The sequence below is a fragment of the Falco cherrug genome, chromosome 9 (genome assembly GCF_023634085.1).
Source record: "Falco cherrug isolate bFalChe1 chromosome 9, bFalChe1.pri, whole genome shotgun sequence".
Classification (NCBI taxonomy): Eukaryota; Metazoa; Chordata; class Aves; order Falconiformes; family Falconidae; genus Falco; species Falco cherrug.
Genome location: NC_073705.1, coordinates 15,957,330 through 15,978,402, shown reverse-complemented (window position 1 = coordinate 15,978,402; position 21,073 = coordinate 15,957,330). Strand labels below are relative to the sequence as shown.

The following is a 21,073-nucleotide window of genomic DNA, read 5'->3' as shown; positions in this document are numbered from 1 at the left end:
TGGTTAAGGCTTGAGTTGGGAAAGACTTTTTGGAGACAACTATTTCAGAAGAAAAATAATTAAGAACTATGCAGATTCAATGATGGAAACATTTAATGGATTCATGCTAAATTTCCTTAAATGTTTTGGTAAATGTTCCCGGAACATTTCACTGAACCATCTTCAAAACAAGTCTTTTATATAGCAAAATTGAAATGTTGCTCTTAAAAACATTGAATTAATTTTACTCACTTGGTTTTTAACCTAAAATATTTTAATTTTAGTCAAATAACCAACATTTTGCTTCAAACTATTTTCCATCTTTTTTTTTTTTTTTTTGGCAATGCAAACAAATGGAACCAATCAGCTATTTACACAGCTTCGGTTCGGATGAACCCCAAGTATTAGATAGAACAGAGATTGCAAAACAACTACTGTATGACCAGCTCGTTTCCAGCCACTGCCACACTTCTCTCATCTTCTCTGAATTTTCTACTTATTTTGTCTAGTCCACAGCTTAAAATGCTGAAATCTATTCTAATTCTGGCTCCTGCCAGAAGACAGCAGGAAAACAGTTTTTTTTGAAAGCGAGAGGTTTGCTCTGAAAACTCCTTGTCTTTATCACCTATGTTGAGGGTTAAAAAAAAAGATTATTTTTTTTAAGCAGTTTTCTACCCTGACAGTACAAGTGGACACTGAAATACTGTTTTGAAAGAAATACTTGGACATTAAGAAATGACTACTATAAGATTTTCCTGAGCATAGCAAAAGGCAGGAACAAACCTTTATCACTAAACTTTAAGCAAAGCGGGATAGCAACGGCATGACAGAGAAAAGTTTTCAAACAACTCTGAGAAACGGGCATTAGAGAGGGTAAGAAGGAAAGACAAAACACATCTCTCAGCTGTAGCTGGGCTCCACGCTAGATGGTCACATGCTATTGCAATAGCACAGCAAAATGTCACGGCATGAATGATCCATCTGCAATGGCCATTAATATCTTAAACCAGAACTGAGGACTAGGGCATCCCCTCTGACCCGCCTTGAGCACAGTAAATCTCAGGCTGTGAGCCTTTAATGTGAAGGAAAAAACAAGGAGGAAAGAGGTCCAGCGCGTTTATTATTATTAAAAAAACCCAGCGCTGAGATGATGAAAAGGGGCTGCAAGGACTTTGCTCGTGGGGAGGAGGAGGAATGCACAATCTGAAATTACAAACAGGCTCTGCCCATGGGATATTGCCTATGTTTCATGTTTCACCTATAAAAAGAAATGCAGTTTCAGAGACCCTGAGGCCCTTCTTAACGGCACACGGCACCACGGGGCTGCGAGGGAAGTGACGGATTTGCAAGAGGTGTGTTTGCTGTCCATAGGATGCAGGGGGGTCACTGTGCAAAAGCCTCATTTTGCTCTCAATTGGAAATCTCTTTTCCCGAGACTTTCTGCTTAGCAATACAAGGGGGGCCAACACAGCAAAACTACTGAGCCGTGTCCTTCACTAGTTACAGATGTTCGGATTCATAAAACTCCTTTATGTGAACAAGTAGCTAGGATTTCCTCCCCTTCCTCCACCTTTCCTCTGCACTCATCACATCATGTAGCCTTCTCAAGACCACTCTTTATTTCAGGGTTATCCAGTAATTCCACTTCTCATTGTAAGAGCAGATGGAACACTCTCTGCCACCTATCTTTGCCTCCATGAAAACATATAAAGGGAAATAAAAGGATGATTCATTTTGTGGGAAAAGTGAAGCTGTGAAAAACATCATTAAATTCTGCGGTACCAAGTTTTGATGGGTCATGCTGAAGGGATTGGCTAGCATCGGCGTGCTCTGTACTTGCTGCTCTAGCTGCTAGCTACAAAGATGTGATTTCTGCAGGAGAAGTGGGACATTGCCCCTTATTCTAGTTCATGCCTGGGCTCCACCATATGATGCGTGCATTTGGGATTAACAAGCTGCGCTGTGTGGAATAGTGAGCAATGCAACATAGGAAACAAAGTCCAAAAAGCAGTGAGAAACACCCTCTCGTGGAAGAGGAAAACCCTCTCAGTGTTGAGGTAGGTTTCTCCTCCTGCCACGGCAAAGGGGAATGGTAGCAGCGTTTCTGAAACATGCAGCGTTGCCGTGAGGACCTTCTCCCGGCTTGACCGAGGTGGCAGCCTCAGTCACCACGTGCCTGCCGCCCAGCCCCCAGTCATCATGCCTAGGCTTCGCCAGCATTTGGCCTGACCGCTGCTGAGAGAGGGGGGTGTTCCTCAGCTACAAAAAGACAAACCTGTACAAGGCCACATGCTTGGATGTGACCAGGAGAGGTGGATTTCACAGGGAACTGCAGACATCTAACCAAATATTCATCAGCGCACCCTCAGACAGGCACCGTGAGTGGCACCCTGGAGTGGCGGGGCGGCCAGGCGTGGGCTGTGCTCCAGGCACCCTGTGCACCGGCACCTACGGCAGCTCCCGCAGCCCTGCGGGGTCCCAGGGGAGCAGCGCTGGGGCTCAGCATGGGCAGCAACATGCAGGCATGCAGAAGAGGCCAAGTTCTGCAGAACTACAGCGTGAGGAAAAAGCCCATCCCCTGCCAGGGAGGAGGCGGGGGACTCTGGAAATCCCTGTTCCCCCTCAGACCTGAGCTGGTCCGTGAGTGGCAGCAGATGGAAGGTGTGAGGCCCCCAAGGCTGCTCTCATCTGCTGCGTTAGTGAATTACTAATTACAAAAGGTTACTGATTACTGTCAGCACGGAGCAGTGAGGTTTGCTGCTCTCCGCCCCTGCTGACCCAGCATTTCAGATGCTGCCAAGTGCCTAGGGCTTCTCTTTTTTCTTTTCTCCCCCCACCTCCCCTGCCCCCCAAACATGAAGTTTAACTCTATGTTTAACAGCTTTCTGAAAGCCACAGTGGAGAAGCGGGGAGAGCCAGTACATTTATGTGTCCCCCCCCCAGCCTTGTAATGGGAGAGAACAGCACTACTGCAATAATCCCTCACATTCCTTTGGGAAAAGCCTCGATTTCTAAATGGGCTTATCAGAAACTGCTTTCCAGAGAATCTTCGTACAAGATTTAGCTTTCTGTAGGCTGGGACTCTCTGGTGTAAGGGGTTGATTTGCTGCCGGAATTGGCACGTTTAGTAAGGCTGACAGCTACTGTTGGCTGAGCCTGGGCATCGTGTCTGCTCGTTAGTACCTGGATTCATTCATCTCATGCATTCACCACGCTTAGCATATGGCTCGGGTCTTTCAGAGGCATTTGAGGCACCCACTTACAGTCTCAGGAAAGATGCTTGCACAGTTGGCTAATGGCAATTCAAGCCCTGCGAAAAATCATGCGTCTTCAAGGGTGTAAACAGGGCTCCTGGACTCTAGCACTGCTTTCTGCTGAACGGGCTGCGCATCGGCTCTGCACGGGACGCTGCCAGCCCTTCCTCCTCCTGCAGCACTCCTGCTGAATGCACCGCAGGAAAGCAGCACCAGCTTGGAACTCTGAAATAATTTGCTCTTTGAAGGAAACTCAGGGGCCTTATATGCTCATAGAGTGGTACAGTGGGATGGACACAGATGTGCAGGGAGAAGGTTTCTGCAGGCTGGCTGGACTGTCACCCCCAACTATTTAGCTAAGTTCAGCCTTGTACTTGCATCTTCAACATCCAGCAGAGAGGGGAACTCTGTTACTTGGGAGGTGACCAAGCCATGAATAAGGATCTCTGCAGAGGCAGTTTGCATACAACCGCGGTCTGGAATTGTTTCAAAAATGGCAAGAGGCAAACTTTCAAACTGACAGACAGAGAGTAAATACAAGATTCAGGGCAGCTGCTTATGTTTCCTCTGGTCATAGCAGTAAGGCAATTTTGTTTGAAGAAGAGGATGGAGGGTTATAATGAAGTCAAAATCTAATGGAGAGGAAAAGAATAGTAGGCAACCAGACAAAGCCTTCAAATAAGATGCCACAGCCTGAAAATAGAAATAGCAGCAGAAACTAACAGTGACAGGACTGGAGAGAGAGTACAGAAGGAAGCCTCCAGCACAAGTCAATCCCTCTGCATTAGGCAGGGTCCTCCCTGTGACCCAAGCCCAGCCAGGCACTAAGTGAACACAGAGATCCTGGCTCTTCTTTCCTATATGTGGGATTTCCTTAAGTCAGAGATTTCTAAGATCAGCTTCAATTGAAAAGCATGTGGCCAAAACCAAGAGGGGCAAAGAAAGATTTATGATGTGGTTTCTTAATAAAGGCTGCAATAGGAAACATTTTCATTGAAACAAGGTAAATGGCAAGACAAAAGATGGTCCTGGCAAGAAGAGGGTCCAAGAGGCCGGGGTACTCCCCACCTCCAGCCACCTCCTCCTCGCTCACTTCTGCAACTCAGGAGCACTCAGATGACATGAAGGGCATAAATGTCCTTTCCTTTTACCGCACATGCATTTAGACCACAAGCTCTTTTAAGGCCGAGTTTTTCCCTTGCTACAAACTGAGCAAAAGCAGCAAGACCAGATATCACTTAATTTCCTCATGGTACCAGAACATAAATTAAAACACAAATGTAAACAAGCTGCAAGAAGGGATGAGCATTTTTCTCATGATGCTCCAGTTGGAGTGAGAGAAAATAAAAAGGCTTAAAGGTGCCCTTCACTAAAGAAATGTGGCAGCGAGTAAATGAACACAACAGCCTTTTGATCAGTTGGAGAAGGGATGTATTATAAGCAGGGCCGACGAGCTGAACAGCAAGACCAACAAGTCAGAAAACCAAATAACTGATAAAACCACAATGCTATTTCAGGCCAAATTCTCTCCCAAATGTAAGGAGAGCTGATGAACTTTGTCTATACTCATGCAAAGAAGTGTAGCAAACTGGGATGCTTTGGCTAGAAACTGCAATGCCAGAGCTGCGTGCCTTCACCCGAGCGGCTGGGACTTGTGGCCAGCAGCGCCTGGGTGGGTCTGATATCCTCCTGCCTTCCGTCTCCCAGCCCTCTGGCTGCTGGGCTCCGGAAAGGATACACGCAAGCTGTTTGGAAGCTCTCTCTGACTCTGAAATCATCATCAGTCTGATCTGAGTGTCTGATAGCACACAGGATATTTGAACTAAAGTCAACTGATAGGGACAGAGAAGGCTTGAGTAGGAGGGACGGTTTGTCAGTCTTGGATTAGGGGAGGGCTGCAATGAAAGCCAGGAAGGAAATCTGCCTTGTCCAGGGAAAATGCCGTGGGAGAGGTAGCTGGGGAGGGAGAGGGAAGGTTTCCTGCACCTCAGGAGAGAAGCTGCAAGACTGAGCATGGAATTATTGGGGGAGGATGGATAATTCTGCACTTGGGAGTATTTTAAGGATAACTCTAGGAAGAGCTGCAAACCATTTGGTTAATATGAAAGCAGTGGCTGGAGAAACGCTGAGGATGAACAGAGCAGTATGTGTGAAGTGATGGAGACTGTAATGTCCAGGAAGGTTTATTTTGCTAAACAATGATTTAAATATTGGCAATTTTTAAGATATTCAACCACTTACTCCAGGGAGCAGACAGAAGAGCCTATGGGCTCTAGGAACAGGTGTTGAGTCAAGAAACCAGCTACAATGTCTTAAGCTTGTCCTAAAGAAAAGGTCCTTCTCTTGCCCTGTCCTTCCTCTCTGCCAAAGTGAAAAGGTGGTACGGAGGGGGGGAAGGGAAACTGCAGACACAGGAGCCCTGGCAAGGTGCTGCTACAGTATCAGGAGAGTGGAATCAACTGGCTTGAACACTGCTTCCCCCATGTGCAGTTCTGGGCTGCTAAATCATTCTTTAAAAGCACACATCTAACAAAAGATTAAAACATCAGACAGGAGGAGGAAAATACACTTAATGGTCATTTTCCATTGCCCTCCTGAGCAACCAGAGCCAACAATAAATGACTGCACCTCCCACTCTTTTAGACTAAATAAACCCTAGAGTCGAGTATCTGTAGGATGATGGTCCTCATGACAGTAAGACATTTACACACACAGCTTCATGCTGATTTAGCTCAAGCTGCATGTCTTTGTGCCAGCAGCACTAAATCATCGCAATCAATGCCCTTCTCCTTTTTTCTTTTTCTAAAGTAATTTGTATCAGTTTGGCACAAGGCAATTTCCTCTCAGCAAGAAGCTGAACCGAGGTGAGCCTCTGAACAGGAGCAGAGGTACCTAACATGGAACAGCTTTTCCTGGGCATCCAGCTGGTTTGCTTGATCCATGAGCTGTGCTGCTTTGTCACATCATGTGTTTCCCCCAGATGCATTAATGCAAACTCACTGTCAGTGTTGTCATGTCCTCATCCTTGTCCTCCCCTCCCCATCCCATCATGTAACCAATATAAAACCATAAAAGACCAGTGAAACACCAGATAACTTTACAGTTACTGTCATCATCAGTGGGGGACAGAAGCTCCAAAGAGGATCTGAGCATAACTGGTCTATACTAGAACTCCATGAAAAGGGGGATGAGGCAGATATCGTAAAGGAAAGAAAAATCAAAACTGGAGTGCCAAGAAAGAGGGAGGGTGGGGGCAAAGAGACAGCCAGAGTGGAACCAGTACCATGGTGCTGAATAAGAAAGAGAAGCTAGAAAGGGGATTTCACATGCAAAATTAAAACACAGTGCAATAAGGGAGTATTCCGATCACCTTATCACCTTTCAGTCCATGTTCTCCAGGGTTTCCCATCAGCCCCTGAAACAAAAGAAAGTTCAGAGTGAGACTGAGCCACCGTGAAGACTTGCTCAGGTCTATGGCATCGATGTCCCTGATGGAGCTGGTGGCTCAGAGCCAGACTGCTCCCAAAGCGTGCTCCATCACACCTTATTTCAACACCCTTCATGGCCTGGAGGTTTGCAGGGAAAATGCCCCTGGGATTCTCCATTCACTTAGACCTACTGCAGACCACCAGTGGGATGTTGTGTTCGCCAGTCCTGTGCCTGGGTCAATGGGCAAGCACTGCTGCTACCCATCCTTTCTCTCGGGACAGTTATCATTACCCGAAGGAAGGACAGAAAAATCTTCAGCCCTGCCATGAAGGGACAAGAGCTGACACAGCTCATCACTCACCTTTAAGCCTTTTGGTCCTGGATAGCCTATCGGTCCAACAGAGCCCATGTCACCCTAGTAAGAGAAAGAAAATTACTGACGTCATTAGGTGCAAACCCAACAGACAGCTGTATGTGGTGTGAAATTCCATTCTCCTATCTGGTCTCTTGGTATCCCTGAGGAATTGCACCACTGACAGCAGCAGAAGCAGCATCCTGGCACAAGTTGAGAGACTTCTAATGTGTAGACAACCTCTAAGCAAAAGCAGCACAGGGCTTTTTGCCTCGCAGGCATGTGAGGGAGGAAGGGCAGCTCCTATTCACACCCTGCTCTTGCCACAGAGAGATCCCAAAGTGCCCCACCAGTAACCACTGGAGATGTGAGCTGTCCCCGGGATCGGCTCACCCAGCGCCCTGCGCTGCTGCTCCTGTGCCTGAGCACGGCCGCCGGGCAGAGAGTGCCCGGTGCCTGGAGAACGTGAGCATCCCGCTCCTGCCCACAGGCAATACGGGTGTCGGGCAGCATGGTCAGACTCCAAAACCAGGAGCCTGAGCTCCTGGATCCACTTAAAAAATTAGATAAGGAATTTAGGCTGGTAAATTAATGGCAAAATAGTGGAAAATTAATTAAGAAACCACCTTGAAGTCTGCCACTGTGGTAGGATCCAAGAATTTTTTCTCATGTTCTTCCTAACTTTTGAATCAATTAATTTACATCTTCCACTACTTGAAAAATTAAAATTTTTGGCTGGACAATCCTGGAGTTTGTTTACTCTTGGTGAAGTTATCTGTGTTATCAGAAAGAAACTACCGCAGTATTCCCAAGTTCTCTGGAGGGAGTCTGAGGGTGTGTTAAAAAGAGGACAGACCCAAACAGCAAAAAAAGCAATAGCCAAGAAACGTGGGTCACTGCCAAGCTCTGATGTCTAAAAGCGATATGGGGAGGAGGTAAGGGCAGAGGTGTCTCATCAGCGTGGCCCCTGTTCCACAGGGAGAAGTCAGCATGGCATCGTGCCCCAGGGCTTGTACGGGGACCTGCAGCACCGGTGGACACAGGAGCTCACGGCGGTTGCCGGGACCTGCCTGCACAGGCACAAAAGCAGCCTTCAGTGGCTGGCATGGGCACGCTCTGACTGCCTTCTGCCCGTGAGGAGAGCAGTGACGGAGTGCACCAGCCTCGCCTGCCACCTGTGAACAAACAGGGAGGGCTCAGCTGAAGGAGCGCTCCTCTGGTCAGCACTGCTGGGCCCGCAGCCACGCTGGGCTCTGGCCGCCTGAACAGACGCCCTTTTCATACCTCCCAGAATAAAGGCTTCTTGTAGAAACACGTTTACTTAAAGCTTTGCCCACACAGTTAATTAGGAGAGCAAGAGGCTTTAGTTACATCTAATTCTGCTCTTCAGCCTCTCTTAAACAGTAAACGCAAACACCTGCAGTGTGCGAGGCAGCAGCTGGGAACGCGGCTGGTGCCTGGGGACCGCTGGAGTGGGGAGGGAAGGAAGCGAGTGAAGGAGGGCCAGCCCGCAGCAGGCGCCCGTCCGCCTTCTCCGTGCCCCGCAGCGCGAGCCCGGTGCTGCGCATCCCGGGGAAGGAGCCTGGTGCTGCCCTACGGAGAGAATGGAGGATGGATGCGCTCCCTTCTCCTCAGGATGGGAGAGGTCACTCTCAGATCAGTCCCACTAGAGATGCTTCAGCATCCTGAATTCAGGAGTAGCATATTACCCTGGGACAAATGATCTGACTCAGTCTGACCTGAATCACAGATTGACATTTTTATCAGCTCTGGGTGGTACCAGCAGCCCAACAGGGGAAGACAGCAGCTGATTGCTACTGCTGCAGCAAGTGATTCCTGAAAAAACAGCTGCAAGGGAACGACTTTCTGCCTTAGAAATAAAGCTAGGAAGAGGCTCACAACAGGCATGATTATTTCTTCCCATGGATGGGCAGAGAGAAATAATATTCAAAGTTTAAGACAGACCAGGCTTAGCAGCAAAATAAGAACTGCTGGTTTTGCCCTTTTCCAGCAAAAGCATTACAACCTGGGATGTCAGTAAGAGACCAACACAAAAGGTCAAGACAGAAAAGGTAACAGATTCCAGGTATCTGGTGATGGAGCTGAATCCTGGTCTAGGACATGCAATGCTAGATCTTGGGGCCAGTCAGGGAAAAACCAAACCAGTTTAGTTGTACCTCACAAAGAATTTGGTGTCATTTGGGTAGCTGGAGCCAATGTGGAGCAAAAACATCGCGATCACAAAGACAGGTTAGAAACCACACGCTGCCTCTCCTCATTTCAGATCAGCTCCAGGCTAAACCTGTCCCTCCTGGCCCTGTGATCTGCCCCAAGCACATCACAGCATGGCACTGGCTGGGCCAGCGAGGACAGCAGGACAAGCAGCCTCCTGGCTCCATCATCTCTGGAAGGATCTTAATCACATTTACAGTGTTTGACCTTTCACTTTCTAACAAGTATCTGTGAGATAACAACAACCAGGTTAAGATAAATCTTTCCAAACACTAGGAGAAATGTGATGCAATTCGGACAATACCTCCAGTCGTGTCCTTTTAAACAGCAACCTTCCCCTTACAGCTCTTTGCCGAGAGCACATCCTTTCTGCTGCTGCAGCTGAAGAAGCTGCTTTCAGCTCTGCTAACAAGGGGAAACGCAGACCTAATCCTGGCTCCGCGAAAAACTTTCTGAAGCCTTAATCCACCTGTGCCCCAGCTTCCCACCCGCAAGACAGGCATACTTGTTCCACCATATTCTCTGCTTTTCCTTCATGGACTCTAAGATTTCTGGGTTTATTTGTGATTGATTTCTGGATTTCTTTGTTCTATGTTTGTGCAACGTCTAGGGCAATTGGGGTTTCCATGTCGGCTGATGGAAATCCTGCAATTTAAGCTATGGAAAGGCAAAAGGAGAAGGTTTTTAACCATTCATTGCAAGTCAGGTTTTCATGGATCATCACAGCCGAGGAGGAATACTTTTGAAAGAATACTGTCATACTAACAGAGCCTACCACTTCTTGTGAGTGGAAGGAAATAACCTGAAACAAGTACTGAGACCTAAAAATAAACCATAATATGTTCAGCTGGGCATTCACTAACCCCCAGCACAGCTGCCAGAGGATGAGTTGCCACCCATCTTTACAGCCATTTATCTTCTGCTGGGGAAGCGTGCAACGAAGGGTGGAATTTGGCTGTGTACATAATTACCTGGATTAGTGATGGGATGATGAGAGTGCACATAAAATTCCTGTATACCCAGAGGACAGACGGTTCCTACCCATGGCCTCTCCAGTGAGCAGGAACTGTATGTTCCTGAGATTACTGCTTACAGGGACTCGCCTTTTAAAAGACAACAGTCCCTGGTGTGGAATGAATATTGCGCCTTTGAAGAAATACCCTGGTAAATGTTATCAAAAGGGTATGTTATCTAGGAATAAGGGCACTAACAGCAAACCTTTAATCTGTTTCCTTCTGCTTAGCAAGGGTTTGCCCTCCTCCACCTCCCAGTCCACCAGGCAGCCTCCTTTCCCCCCAGACGTCACTCCCCCCCATGCAAACAGCCACCCTGTTCGCTGCCCTGCCACGGGAAGAAGAAAATCTATGCGTAGTTATGCCGGCTGGAAGGGTTAAAGCCCCGAGAAGCCAGATCTCCATTTGTTTTTTGTACTTACAATGAGTCCAAGGACTCCAGGAGGACCTGGGGCTCCCAATTCTCCCTAAAAGGAAAGACAAACCGACATGGTCAGGACAGTTTGTAGACAAACAGAGGCTGAAAGGCAGCTCAGTGTTTCAGGAGCTCGAGGGAAGGGAAAGTATCATCCCTCCCCCTTCCGTCCCCCCTCCAGCCCCTTCCCCAGCCAAAGCGATGGAGAGCTTCCACCTCAGCGAGCCTGCTCGCAGCACATCCCCAGACACAGGGCTGCTTGTTGGTCTGCAGCTCCTCGCAGGGCTGAGCTCCCCTCCCCGCAGCGGGCTGGATAAAAGCCGCATTTCACCGTGCAGGCAGGGCAGCGGGTGGGAGCCTGCCCCAGGTGGGGGGAAGGTGTAGGCAGGGAGAGGGACCAGCGTGGGGAGCGGGCATGGGGCAGCAAAGCCAAGGTGGGAAGGAGAGGGAAGCTGCTTAGCCATGGGAAAGGTGAGGTTTTTGGGGAACGGTTAAGGAACAATAAAACTCATAAGAAAAGGAGTACTTGGATGGAAATTAAACTGGATAACTTGGGGAGAGGGTATGCCAGCTTCTGGTGCTGGCTGATGGGCCCTGGAGCGTGTTTGGCACATGGGATGCTCTGAGGCTGCTCCTCCTGTATCTAACAGCTGGTTTGGGGTGAGGAACTGGCAACATCCTCGGCACTTTGCTTCAACCATCTGGGCTCCCGCCCAGACCATCGACTTGCCATTTCTTTCCTTTTCAGAAAAAGCCTCTAGACATCAGGCTGCAGCTGGTCTGTGGGGAGGTGGCTCAGTACCCCTGTCCCTGGAGCAGGGAGCAATCTGCAGGGAACCCAGCGCCTGCTTGGAGGACAAGTTGCTTTTAATCACACTGCAGAGAGCAGGAGATGGACTGCAGGGATTTCACCTCGGGTTCTGTGCTCATTTGCCATCTCTTACAGACTGCTCTCAAGCAGGGCATTTTGGAAAGCACCAGCTCCTCTTAGAGGCTTTTCAAGAGCCCCTCGGAGCTCACCATTCTGAGGGACAGACTGCTACCTGTGCTTCTGGGGCTGGTTTGAACCGTCAGCCTCACCACAAACTCCCTCTGTGCCAGCTTCCCGAAGACACACAGGTGCCAGGAGTGCTGGCAGGTGCCTGATGGCGTTTCCAGGTGAAGTGCAGCAGAGAAGCTGTGCCAGACCCACAAGTCACCTGTCTAGGTCCCTAAGTACTTTAGCAAACATGTGATGCTTAGCCTGTCCCTGTGTCTCCCTCGGTGGAGGGATGCTTGTCAGGGCACAGACCTGCTCTCGCACACCTCCGTCTCCAGCAGGGCCTCTCAGAACAAGTGCACTGGAAATACTAAACTTCCCGTTGACTCAGGCAACCCTACCCCTGCTCTGGATCACACTGGCTACTTTCTTTGACAGACCAGCTCAGTTTATGGTGCACATCTGGTGGAGTCCCCTTCGGTGCAATAAAGCTCCCCTTTTATGGAAAGATTTGCCTGGTGAAAGAATGAAAAAGAAGGGGACGCAGCGTGACTAAACGTGCTCAGCCTCCTTGGGTAAAGGGTTACGTGTGTTTATTTTATGGGAAGTGGAGTAAAGGACTATTGGGCAAGCACACACAAAAAGCGTTTCATAATCTCAACCAGTTTAAAATTGCTTTTTTATGGCTGGTTCCTTTCCTGCATACTTGGGACATCTGTGGAGCAATTGTTCCTCATGGGTGGGATTTCTGCATCCTCTGAGCTACTGTAATAAGGTCGGCTTCAAGCTTTTAGTCAAGGCCTGGCATTACTGTGCTCAGCAAGAAGAGGAAACGTCCCCGGGAATGCTGAGCACTGGAGCTGCACGGTGGCCTGGGTTTCCCAGTAAGTCCTGCAGGCTCTGAGGGTGGCTGGGATGCAGACTGGGTGGACGGTCAGCTCTTGGTCCCACCAGACGTAGGAGGGACTGCCTAGATTTCCAAGTTATGTCATGTGGGTATTCCTCAAGAGAAAGGGTAGATGTGGAAATGCATGGCCTCACGCCTAGCACAAGAGGATTTCCTCTTGGAAGAGGACGGGGGGACTCCCCTGGGAGATGTGGACAGGACCAGTTGTTAATTCGAGCCATTCCCTGGCCTGGGAAGTGGAAGACTTACAGGTGCTCTTCCCTGGCTACCAGTAACGACAGGCTGGTCCCTGACCTGCAAGGGAAACCGGGCTCTGTTCTTCTTTTTTCAGTGTGTGAACCGGGCACTGGGACAAGAGACAAGGAGATGAATCAACGGTCCTTTCCCATGTCTAATTCCTATGATTAAGAGACTAATTGGAGTGGCTAAAGTGCTCCGGGAACGGGGGATCAGGAATGTGATGGCTCAACAGTTCTTAGCAAGTTAGTAGGAGGGAAAAACATCCCTGTGGCTGGAAGTCTTTGCTCTGTCTGGACGCGACGGAAAGCAGATCAGAGGCTGCTGGCTGCAGCCATCCCCAGGCAGCGGCAGAGGCAGCGGCAGTGGCAGTAAGCGCGCAGCGGATCAGAAGAGGACGGGGCAGCCCAGGACCCGTGGCAGCCCGCCTGCCTGCCATTTATCTGCACAGTCTACCTAGCAAACTCGGCATATTTGTGTGTTTCACAAACAGACTTTCTGGCATTTTTCTGCGTCTGTGACTCCACTTGTGACCCTGTGAACCTCCCTTTAAGTCAGCCGAAACAGTCTGTTTTCATTCTACAATCTCCAAGGCACATTAATATTTAAAAGCCGTTGATAAGATGAAAGAAGAGCAATCCTTCTGGATGAATTAACGGAAGGGACATTTGCTTCTCTCCGATGTTCTGGGAACTGGCATTCAGCTAACATTGAGCGCATCTTCTGAATGGGGCTTAGACAACTTGCGAATTTAAAAGAAAACAAAACAAGTTATTTGGATAAAAAAAGTCCTTCTGACCTCCAGGATTCCTTCTCTTCCTGGTGGGCTGGCTGGAAATAGCAATACAATCTAGAAAGTCTTCTGCTTTGAGACTAGTGATTCCACTCTGACCCACGACTTAAGTTGACTGAAGGATGGGAAACGTCCTACAGAAGTATTCCTTGGGAATCTAATTCTTTCAGTTCACTGCATGTGTGACTCTTGTGCTGAATTCCCACAAAGGCTGGAGTGTAGCTGAGCTTGGCACGGTGATTACAGTTGCTTATGAAAATAACTTTTAGGCTGCATATATGACAAATGGGAACTTGGAAGACACATGCGGAGTGGATTACTTTAAACAAATGATTCCATCAAACACCCAGAGCAGCACTGTGATTACGTGTGAATAACCAAGACAGCAGGAATTTCAAAGATTGGTCAGTACTGCTCACGTGCTAATTGAGGGAGAACCAACAAAGTAATTCAGAAAACAATTTAGAATAATTAATACATCTGAGAACTTTTGCAATCCACAAGGGCATGTTTTGTGAGTAGTGGAAAACACAGCACACACCCAACTGTTTGGCACAAAGTGCTACAAGGACAGAGCAAAATAAACTTATCAGCATCCAGCTGCTTAAATGGTCTCTGTGACCATCCTCATCGAATTCCCAGGAGACACATCTCCCACTCTTAGAAAGCCAGCAGGGGTCAGGTGAAGATCGGAGAGAGGCCACGAGGAGAGCCTGGAGCCTTCTCCCCGCGCAGTCGGGGCGCTGGGGCACAGGGCAGGGCAGCAGAAGCCTGGGCTATGGTGCCTGTCTCCCAGCGCTCCCGGGCACTGCAGCAGGGAATGTGGCATTTTCTGCACCAGTATTAACAACCACTTTGGATGAGGCAAGGTACCAAGCTTGGTACTTCAGCAGCTTACTCCTACAGACTTGCGAGATGCAAACCAAGCAGTACCAGCCTGCAACACAAAATGGAATGTGGCAAAAAGGACAGGAACACGCCTCCTTCTCTGTGTACCTCAGACCTCTACGCACCTGCCTGCATGGCCTGCTCCTCTGAGGGTTCACGTGCATCGTGTGCACTCGAGTAGCCATCTGTGGTGCCTCACGATGACATGTCCCTCTGCCTGTGGGCCCATGTCTCCCTGCTACGTTCATACAAAGCTTCACCCAGAGCACACCAGTCAACAAGGTGATCCCTGCAGCTGTCACAGGCTTTGCACCAGGCCCTGTGGCACGGACAACACGCTCCCACCACTGCCTGCTCCTCAGGAGCAACAGCCCTACCTCTTCTCTCCTGATCTGTCTTCCAGTCATACCCTCAGGATGAGAAAGTATCTATCCAGACCAAGGTGCAAGAAAGGCAACAGGTGGAGACAGAAAGCAAATGGCAACATGATGACCTTGAAGTTACAGGGTGCTGAACTGAATGTAAGAATTTGCAGCATGCTTGAGCCGGGCAGGGATGTGCGTTTGTTTTTCAGGAGGGACAAAACCCAAACTTAAAAGCTTCTTCCCACACTAACTAGCGTGATGCAGTACAGTGTGCTGTGTGTTGCAATAGAAAGGAAGAAAGGAAAAAGCTACCAACTTACCGGGTTCCCATCGATGCCTGGAGGTCCTCGTTCCCCAAAATCACCAGGAAAACCCTGAGGAGAGGAGGCAAACACAAGTATTAGTTATTGACGCACCCTGGTGTAATGACAGTCAGCTTAAGAACTGCTCCCCCTGCGCTCAGTGCAGCACTGTGGTAGAAGCGGGTCACAAGGAAGTGTGAGCCGACCAGCCTGCCTGTCCTCATCCAAACCACCCTTGTTCCACCAGCACATGTGCTCAGCGAGAAGCTCTGCAAGGCCAAAAGCTCTGATTCACTCACTGCTCTCTCCTGGGGCCAATGAAGGGTAACCAGAAGTACCGTTTACAAGGCTCAGCCGCGAGCTGCACATTAACTAACAGGAGCCTGGAGAGGAAGAATCAGTGAGGACACAGGAAGGATTTCCCTTGGCCACACTATGAGAAGTGCACAATGTTGAGGCTGCTGGATTGAGTTGTTCCCACCTTGTCTTGCAGGCTATGTCCAGCCCTCGATCAGCCATGCCTTTTCTAAGCACCCTTGTCAGCCCTGGGCACGCTCCACACGGCAGGCAAGGCTTTTGCAGCATCGTTTTAGGAAGACAACAGGAGTATGCACAGAAGAGAGAAGGGGTGGAAATCAGCGCTGCTGTCCTCTTTTTGTTTCACCCAAGTACTCCAGTATGTCCAACAAGGAATATGCAGCCCTGAAGATTACGCTGTGTAGTTTACACATGAAATGACAATTGCACATTTGGAAGATCAAACTCTGTATTGGAAGATACGGTGCTTTCTAGCCTCTTTCAGGAAGAAATATCCTACTGATAGGATGCTTCCTTAAAAGCCAATACTTCCTTAAAAGTCAGTCCCCAATCCCTTGATGTTCTGACAGAATTCATAAACCTCACTGCAATGACTATCCTCAAAAATGGATTGTCAATCTGAATTATTTCATCCTGTCTACTAACACAATCACTTTAACAGTACTCCCTTCTCATAGGATAGCTGAATAGCATAATGCCTGTTGGAGCCCATGCAGATGCTTAATGGAGCTGATCAAAGATGCCTAGTGAATTCACTCCAATGCATTCACAACCTTCCAGCTTGCCAGAGGAACAAACGGTTCCAAGCTCATTACGGTCCACACCCCAGAGCTGTGAAAGACCATGTTTACTACATGAAAAAGTCACCACAAAAGACTTCTTCATCATCTCATTATATCCGATACAAATTTGGAAGACTTCAAACAATTATAGAAAAGGGAGTGGAGGTACTGAGCCAGAGCCAGAACATGGTGGTGCAACACGTTCTCTCTCTTACTTGTAGACGGGGCCTGCGCTCCCCCGAGCCCCCCCAGCTCCCTTCTGCAAACAAACCATCGTGCAGCTCGCTCTTCCCTGTCCTCTTGTGCTCAGCCTCCCTCAGGACGCTCAGCAGCGGGGTACACAACCTCCGGTGTTAGCAAACCCTCCCAGTCACTGCAGCGGCATTTTCAAGGAGGAAGCAGTCGAGTTTAAGATGGATTGGCCTCAATTTTCCCCTGAGCTTGAACTTCGTTCAGCAAATGACTGGCAGGGAGCAGGCTGCCAGGAGCGATCAGGGACCAGCTCAAACAGCAGCAGCTTCAGGGCTGACTCTGAACTTCAGCTGCAGCAGAGGGTGCTTGGGGGAGGCTGTGACACTGAGGTAAGAGCGCTGTGACTCTCCCCTGCCTTTCCCTGCATACCCCTTCAGATGGAGTGAGATAAAACACGACACAGCATCCACCTCCTTCGACTCCGAGTCAAAAGGGGACTCGTTCCCTGCTGGAGGAGCTCCCCATGGACACAGCGGACGCAGAGCCTAACCCCAGGCTCTGACTCCTGGACTCGGTTAATTTGGCCAGGGTTAAAATCCTGCTTTGTTCCCCACACTGTTCTGGCTGTGGCCATCAGGATGGAAAGCTAAGGGATATATTTGCATGTAAAAGGCTTCCTAGCCAGAGCGTCTACCTTGTGCTTCAGTTCAGAGCAGGAACTTGTGAAGCAAAGCCCTAATCACCCCTGCTCCCTCTTCTGTTCGCGGTGGGGCAGTCTTGGGCAGCAGGCAATGCTGCTTAGGGGAGGCTACACCAGAAGATGTGCTCCAGAGACACACCAACAAGCTGCAACTGCTAGCGGGTGAGTTACTTCTGACTCAAACACAGTAAAAGTGATTTACACCCTTCTCTGGCTCCACCAGACCACGGGACACAAAGGACAACATGACCACCTTCTGGGCTAACTGAGCTTAAGAGACAGGGACGGAGCAGACGGGGAGAGGACAGCCCTTGCGAGCCAGAAGGATGCTCTCTCTTCCTGCCTGCTCCTCTGCATACTATATGAACACTGGGCACCTTGGAAAAGCAAACCTGAGGGAAGCAAAATGCAACAGCCAACAGAAACATGCTATCTAGAAACCCATCGGTGCTGGAAACTGAAATGATCACAACAGACAGAACAGGAAAAGCTATACTGGGAAGCTCTGCAGTCAAAGATGTCATCCAAGACCTGCCTTCACCTTTGAGGGTTTACAACTCCTGGTCAACACAACTAGGTAAAAAGATACTTGGTCAAATCTAAAGTGAGAGATGGGAGATCTGTTTAAGACAACCAAAATTTTGCCACCAACTTCAGAGCCAGCATTGCGCCTGTTTTGTACCCATCCCCTAGAGCAGTCAGTATGCACTTCTGAACGGACACAAGCTATCGCTTGCTTGCTTGGATTCAATATGTCTACTTTATAGGCACCACTGCAAATAGGAAAGTTGTCTGCCTTTTTCCAGCTGGGCACTACATCCCTCAAGCCTGTGCACATGCCAAGAAGCTGTGGTAAGCAACCACTGGAAACAGCCTTCTGCCATCTAGAGACAAAGACGTCAAATATAACAAGAAGGCAGGGGGGGCTACAATTTTCTTTAATGAAAAAAAGGGGAAAAGTAACTTTGCTACATGCTGAATCAATAAGATCAGAACAGCAATGTGTAGGAAAAACTCATTGCTCAGGGAAGAAAAAAAAAAAAAAAGACTGCCTTGGAATATTTTGCTGTTTACAGTCAAACAACTTGCCAAGGAAAATGTGAGTGTGCATAGACTGATACTGTACTTACGCTGCTGCAGATTTCAGCCCCAGCCTTCAGCATTCCCCCAGCTGCATCCTTCCTTTCTCCGAGGGCAGAGCTGGGTGCAGAGTGACCCATGGATAACCACTGAGCAGCCTGGCCCTGGGGCCGCTGAGGTGTCTTCTGTCAAGCTAAGGTCTTGCCAATGTGGGAAGGTTTTACTACTTTTAATAGTACAATTAAACTGATATTGCTGCAGCAGCATAATACCGTCTAGAGGAATGCTTCCTCCAGACTAAAAGTATTTTTTAAATTTGGTTTAAACCTCTTCCAACACAACACAAACAATGCACTCCTCTGCCAGAACAAAAGTGTCCGGATAAGTAGCTACTTAAATTCATGTTTCCCACTAATCTCTTTTTATGTCTCAGGGTCTAGTACTGACCTTGTTGCTTAAAGATAAAGATGTAGGAGATTTGAGGTGCTTGGTAATAGAGGTAACAAAAAAAAATCTAGCTTTTAAACAGGCTTTCCAACAGTGTATCTCCAAGTATTTAGAAAAGCAGATTACCCCTGTCTGGAAGGCAGAGAGCTGAGCACCTGAGGTCACTTGGCCAGTGCTACCCAGTAAGCAGAAGATTCAGCGATGACACCCATTCACAGCACACCGTGACTGTCCCCACAGAGCCAGGGTTTCTGCCCATCCTCAGGATGGGATGGCAAAGGGTCAGAGCGGGAGGCAACAGAGGAAACCCAGAACAGTGTGGGCTGGCATCATTGCTGCAACAGCCAGGCCCACAACAACACTCGGCACTGAAGCCCCATCGTTGCCAACACCTGATTGTCCTTAACACGCCATCTGCTCCGCTGGCATGAGCACCCCTCCCAGCCTGGGCTCACAGATCTCTGGGGTGGTGGGTGGTCCCCTGGTAGATTTTGGCCCAAGCTGTAAAACAAACCCAGAGGAGACAAATGGAAAGAGTAGCTTCAATTCAGCTAACCCCAGGCATCCCAGCCCAATATTTGAGCTTGGCAACACATGTATTAAGTCTTTTGCATGTTAAATGGGACCAAAGCTAGTGACTGTGGCATTAAGGAGGATATTTCAGCATCTGTACAGTTTCCAAAGACCCAAACCAGGTTGTGAAAGCTATCCCAACACAGCCCTGTGCACAGCAGGAAACAATCAATCTTCTAAGCCCCCAGTGAAAGAGCAAGCACTTTCTTTCCATGGGGTAAGCAGTAGCAGTTTAAACCACAATAACAGTTCCAGCGACCATAGTGTCCTAATTTACTAGATCTCACATGTCTGTAAAAGCTATTTTTTCCAGTGACCCTCTCCTCCTGCTTGAGCCTAAAGGATAGAGATGTTCCCCCAAACCAAAACTAGCACTATTCAACCGAAACAAGCAGCTGAGGAATTACAAGTCAACCTTGTTATTCCATTTGTTTCGTTCCTGTAAGCAACACCACCTCTCCTGTCCTGTGAACTGCTCCAGCAGCCCGAGGAGCCCAAACTGAGGGAGAACACTCAGGGCAGGAAGCGCATTTTACGGTGCTGGCGGACAGGCAGGTCGCAACTGGCAGCCCATTACAGGAGACTTGCGAAAGAGATTGAAGAGCCCAGCACATTCAGTCTCCTGACCTTCCCAAAGTGAGTGCAGAGGGTTTTTTGGTACAGCAAATCCACCGTTTTTCAGGGTGCAGCTGTTTTTCCAGGACGACTGGTCCCTGGAAATTATGCTCAAGAATTGGGACAGCGAGGAAAAACACCCTAGTGAAAAATATCAAGCCACACACCCTGCCCGCTCTGTGGGAGGGAGAGGACATGCCAAGAAGGACCAGGACACGGAAGGGATGGCAAAGGGCAGCAAAGCTAGGAGAAGAATGCTCAGCTAACAAGCTCTGTTGGCCAAGAGCCAGCGGGGTGCTCCTCCACAGCGGCTGAAGTCAGGTTATGACAAAACTTTTGGCTCTATCTCACAGCTGGGAAACACAGAAAAGAGATAGGGAAAAAGGGTTGGGCTGAATGGATTTCACATTGTCTGAAGGAGAAGTTCAATGAAAGAAGTGAGATGAAGCTTGAAGAGGAGCTGGAGGAAAAGCATACAAGCAGATGCTTTGCACTAAGCAAGACCCAGGTGCTCCTGTGCCCTGCTGCTCCCACCCCAAGCAGAGCTTTGCAGTGGTTGCACAGTGTGTCCTCACTGCACTCAGTGAAGCCGAGGAACCACAATTAGCGAGGCAACAGAGACAGAGACGCAAACTGATTTGTCCCAGGTAACACTGAGATGTCTGAAGCTGAACTAGTAACTAAATCTCTGTCTTTGAGATCCTACAATAGTGCCTTAATTCCTTTTCACCCACGCTCCCTGCAAAGGGCATCCTTTCATGTGCCAGGAGACTCCTGCTGAGAACAACCAGACCCAGGCAGACACTGGAACCAGCTCCTCCTGCACCAGGGGATTACATCCCCCCCACCTCCCCTTCCTTTCTTGCTTTGCTTAAAACAAACCGAGCAGCCTGCCCTTCCTTGCTGTTGTCAGCTAAAAGGCTGCTCCTGGTCCGAGCAGACACCACTGCTCCTTGCCTCTTGTCCCAGGAAGCAGCTGTACTTGGGGAAGCAGAGACCGGCGAGATGCACTGTGTCCTTTGCTTCCCCGAGGCCTTTTCAGGTGTGCACATGTGGGTGGGTGTGTTGTATGTATACAGCATCTGATTCAGTTTAAAACACTTTCCCTGATGGAGTAAGGGAGGCAGTCTGGCAGCTGCTGCTCCGAGGAATCCTGGCGGATCTTCACGCCAACAGAATCCTTCTCCAAAAATAGGATTTTATTTTCCTGTTGGCTGAAGG

At 48.9% G+C, this 21,073-nt stretch overlaps 1 protein-coding gene across 2 annotated transcripts in view; it reads right to left on the bottom strand.

Annotated features, from left to right (window-relative positions):
• COL27A1 (collagen type XXVII alpha 1 chain) overlaps window positions 1-21,073 on the bottom strand; it is a 160,065-nt gene that overhangs the window by 79,556 nt on the left and 59,436 nt on the right. For both annotated transcript variants that reach the window (XM_027809525.2, XM_027809526.2), the window contains 4 exons: window positions 15,164-15,217; window positions 10,682-10,726; window positions 7,024-7,077; window positions 6,604-6,648 (listed from right to left, as the gene is read on the bottom strand). In XM_027809525.2, coding sequence (XP_027665326.1) covers window positions 6,604-6,648; window positions 7,024-7,077; window positions 10,682-10,726; window positions 15,164-15,217 — 198 coding nt within the window. The remainder of the gene's footprint in view (window positions 1-6,603; window positions 6,649-7,023; window positions 7,078-10,681; window positions 10,727-15,163; window positions 15,218-21,073) is intronic.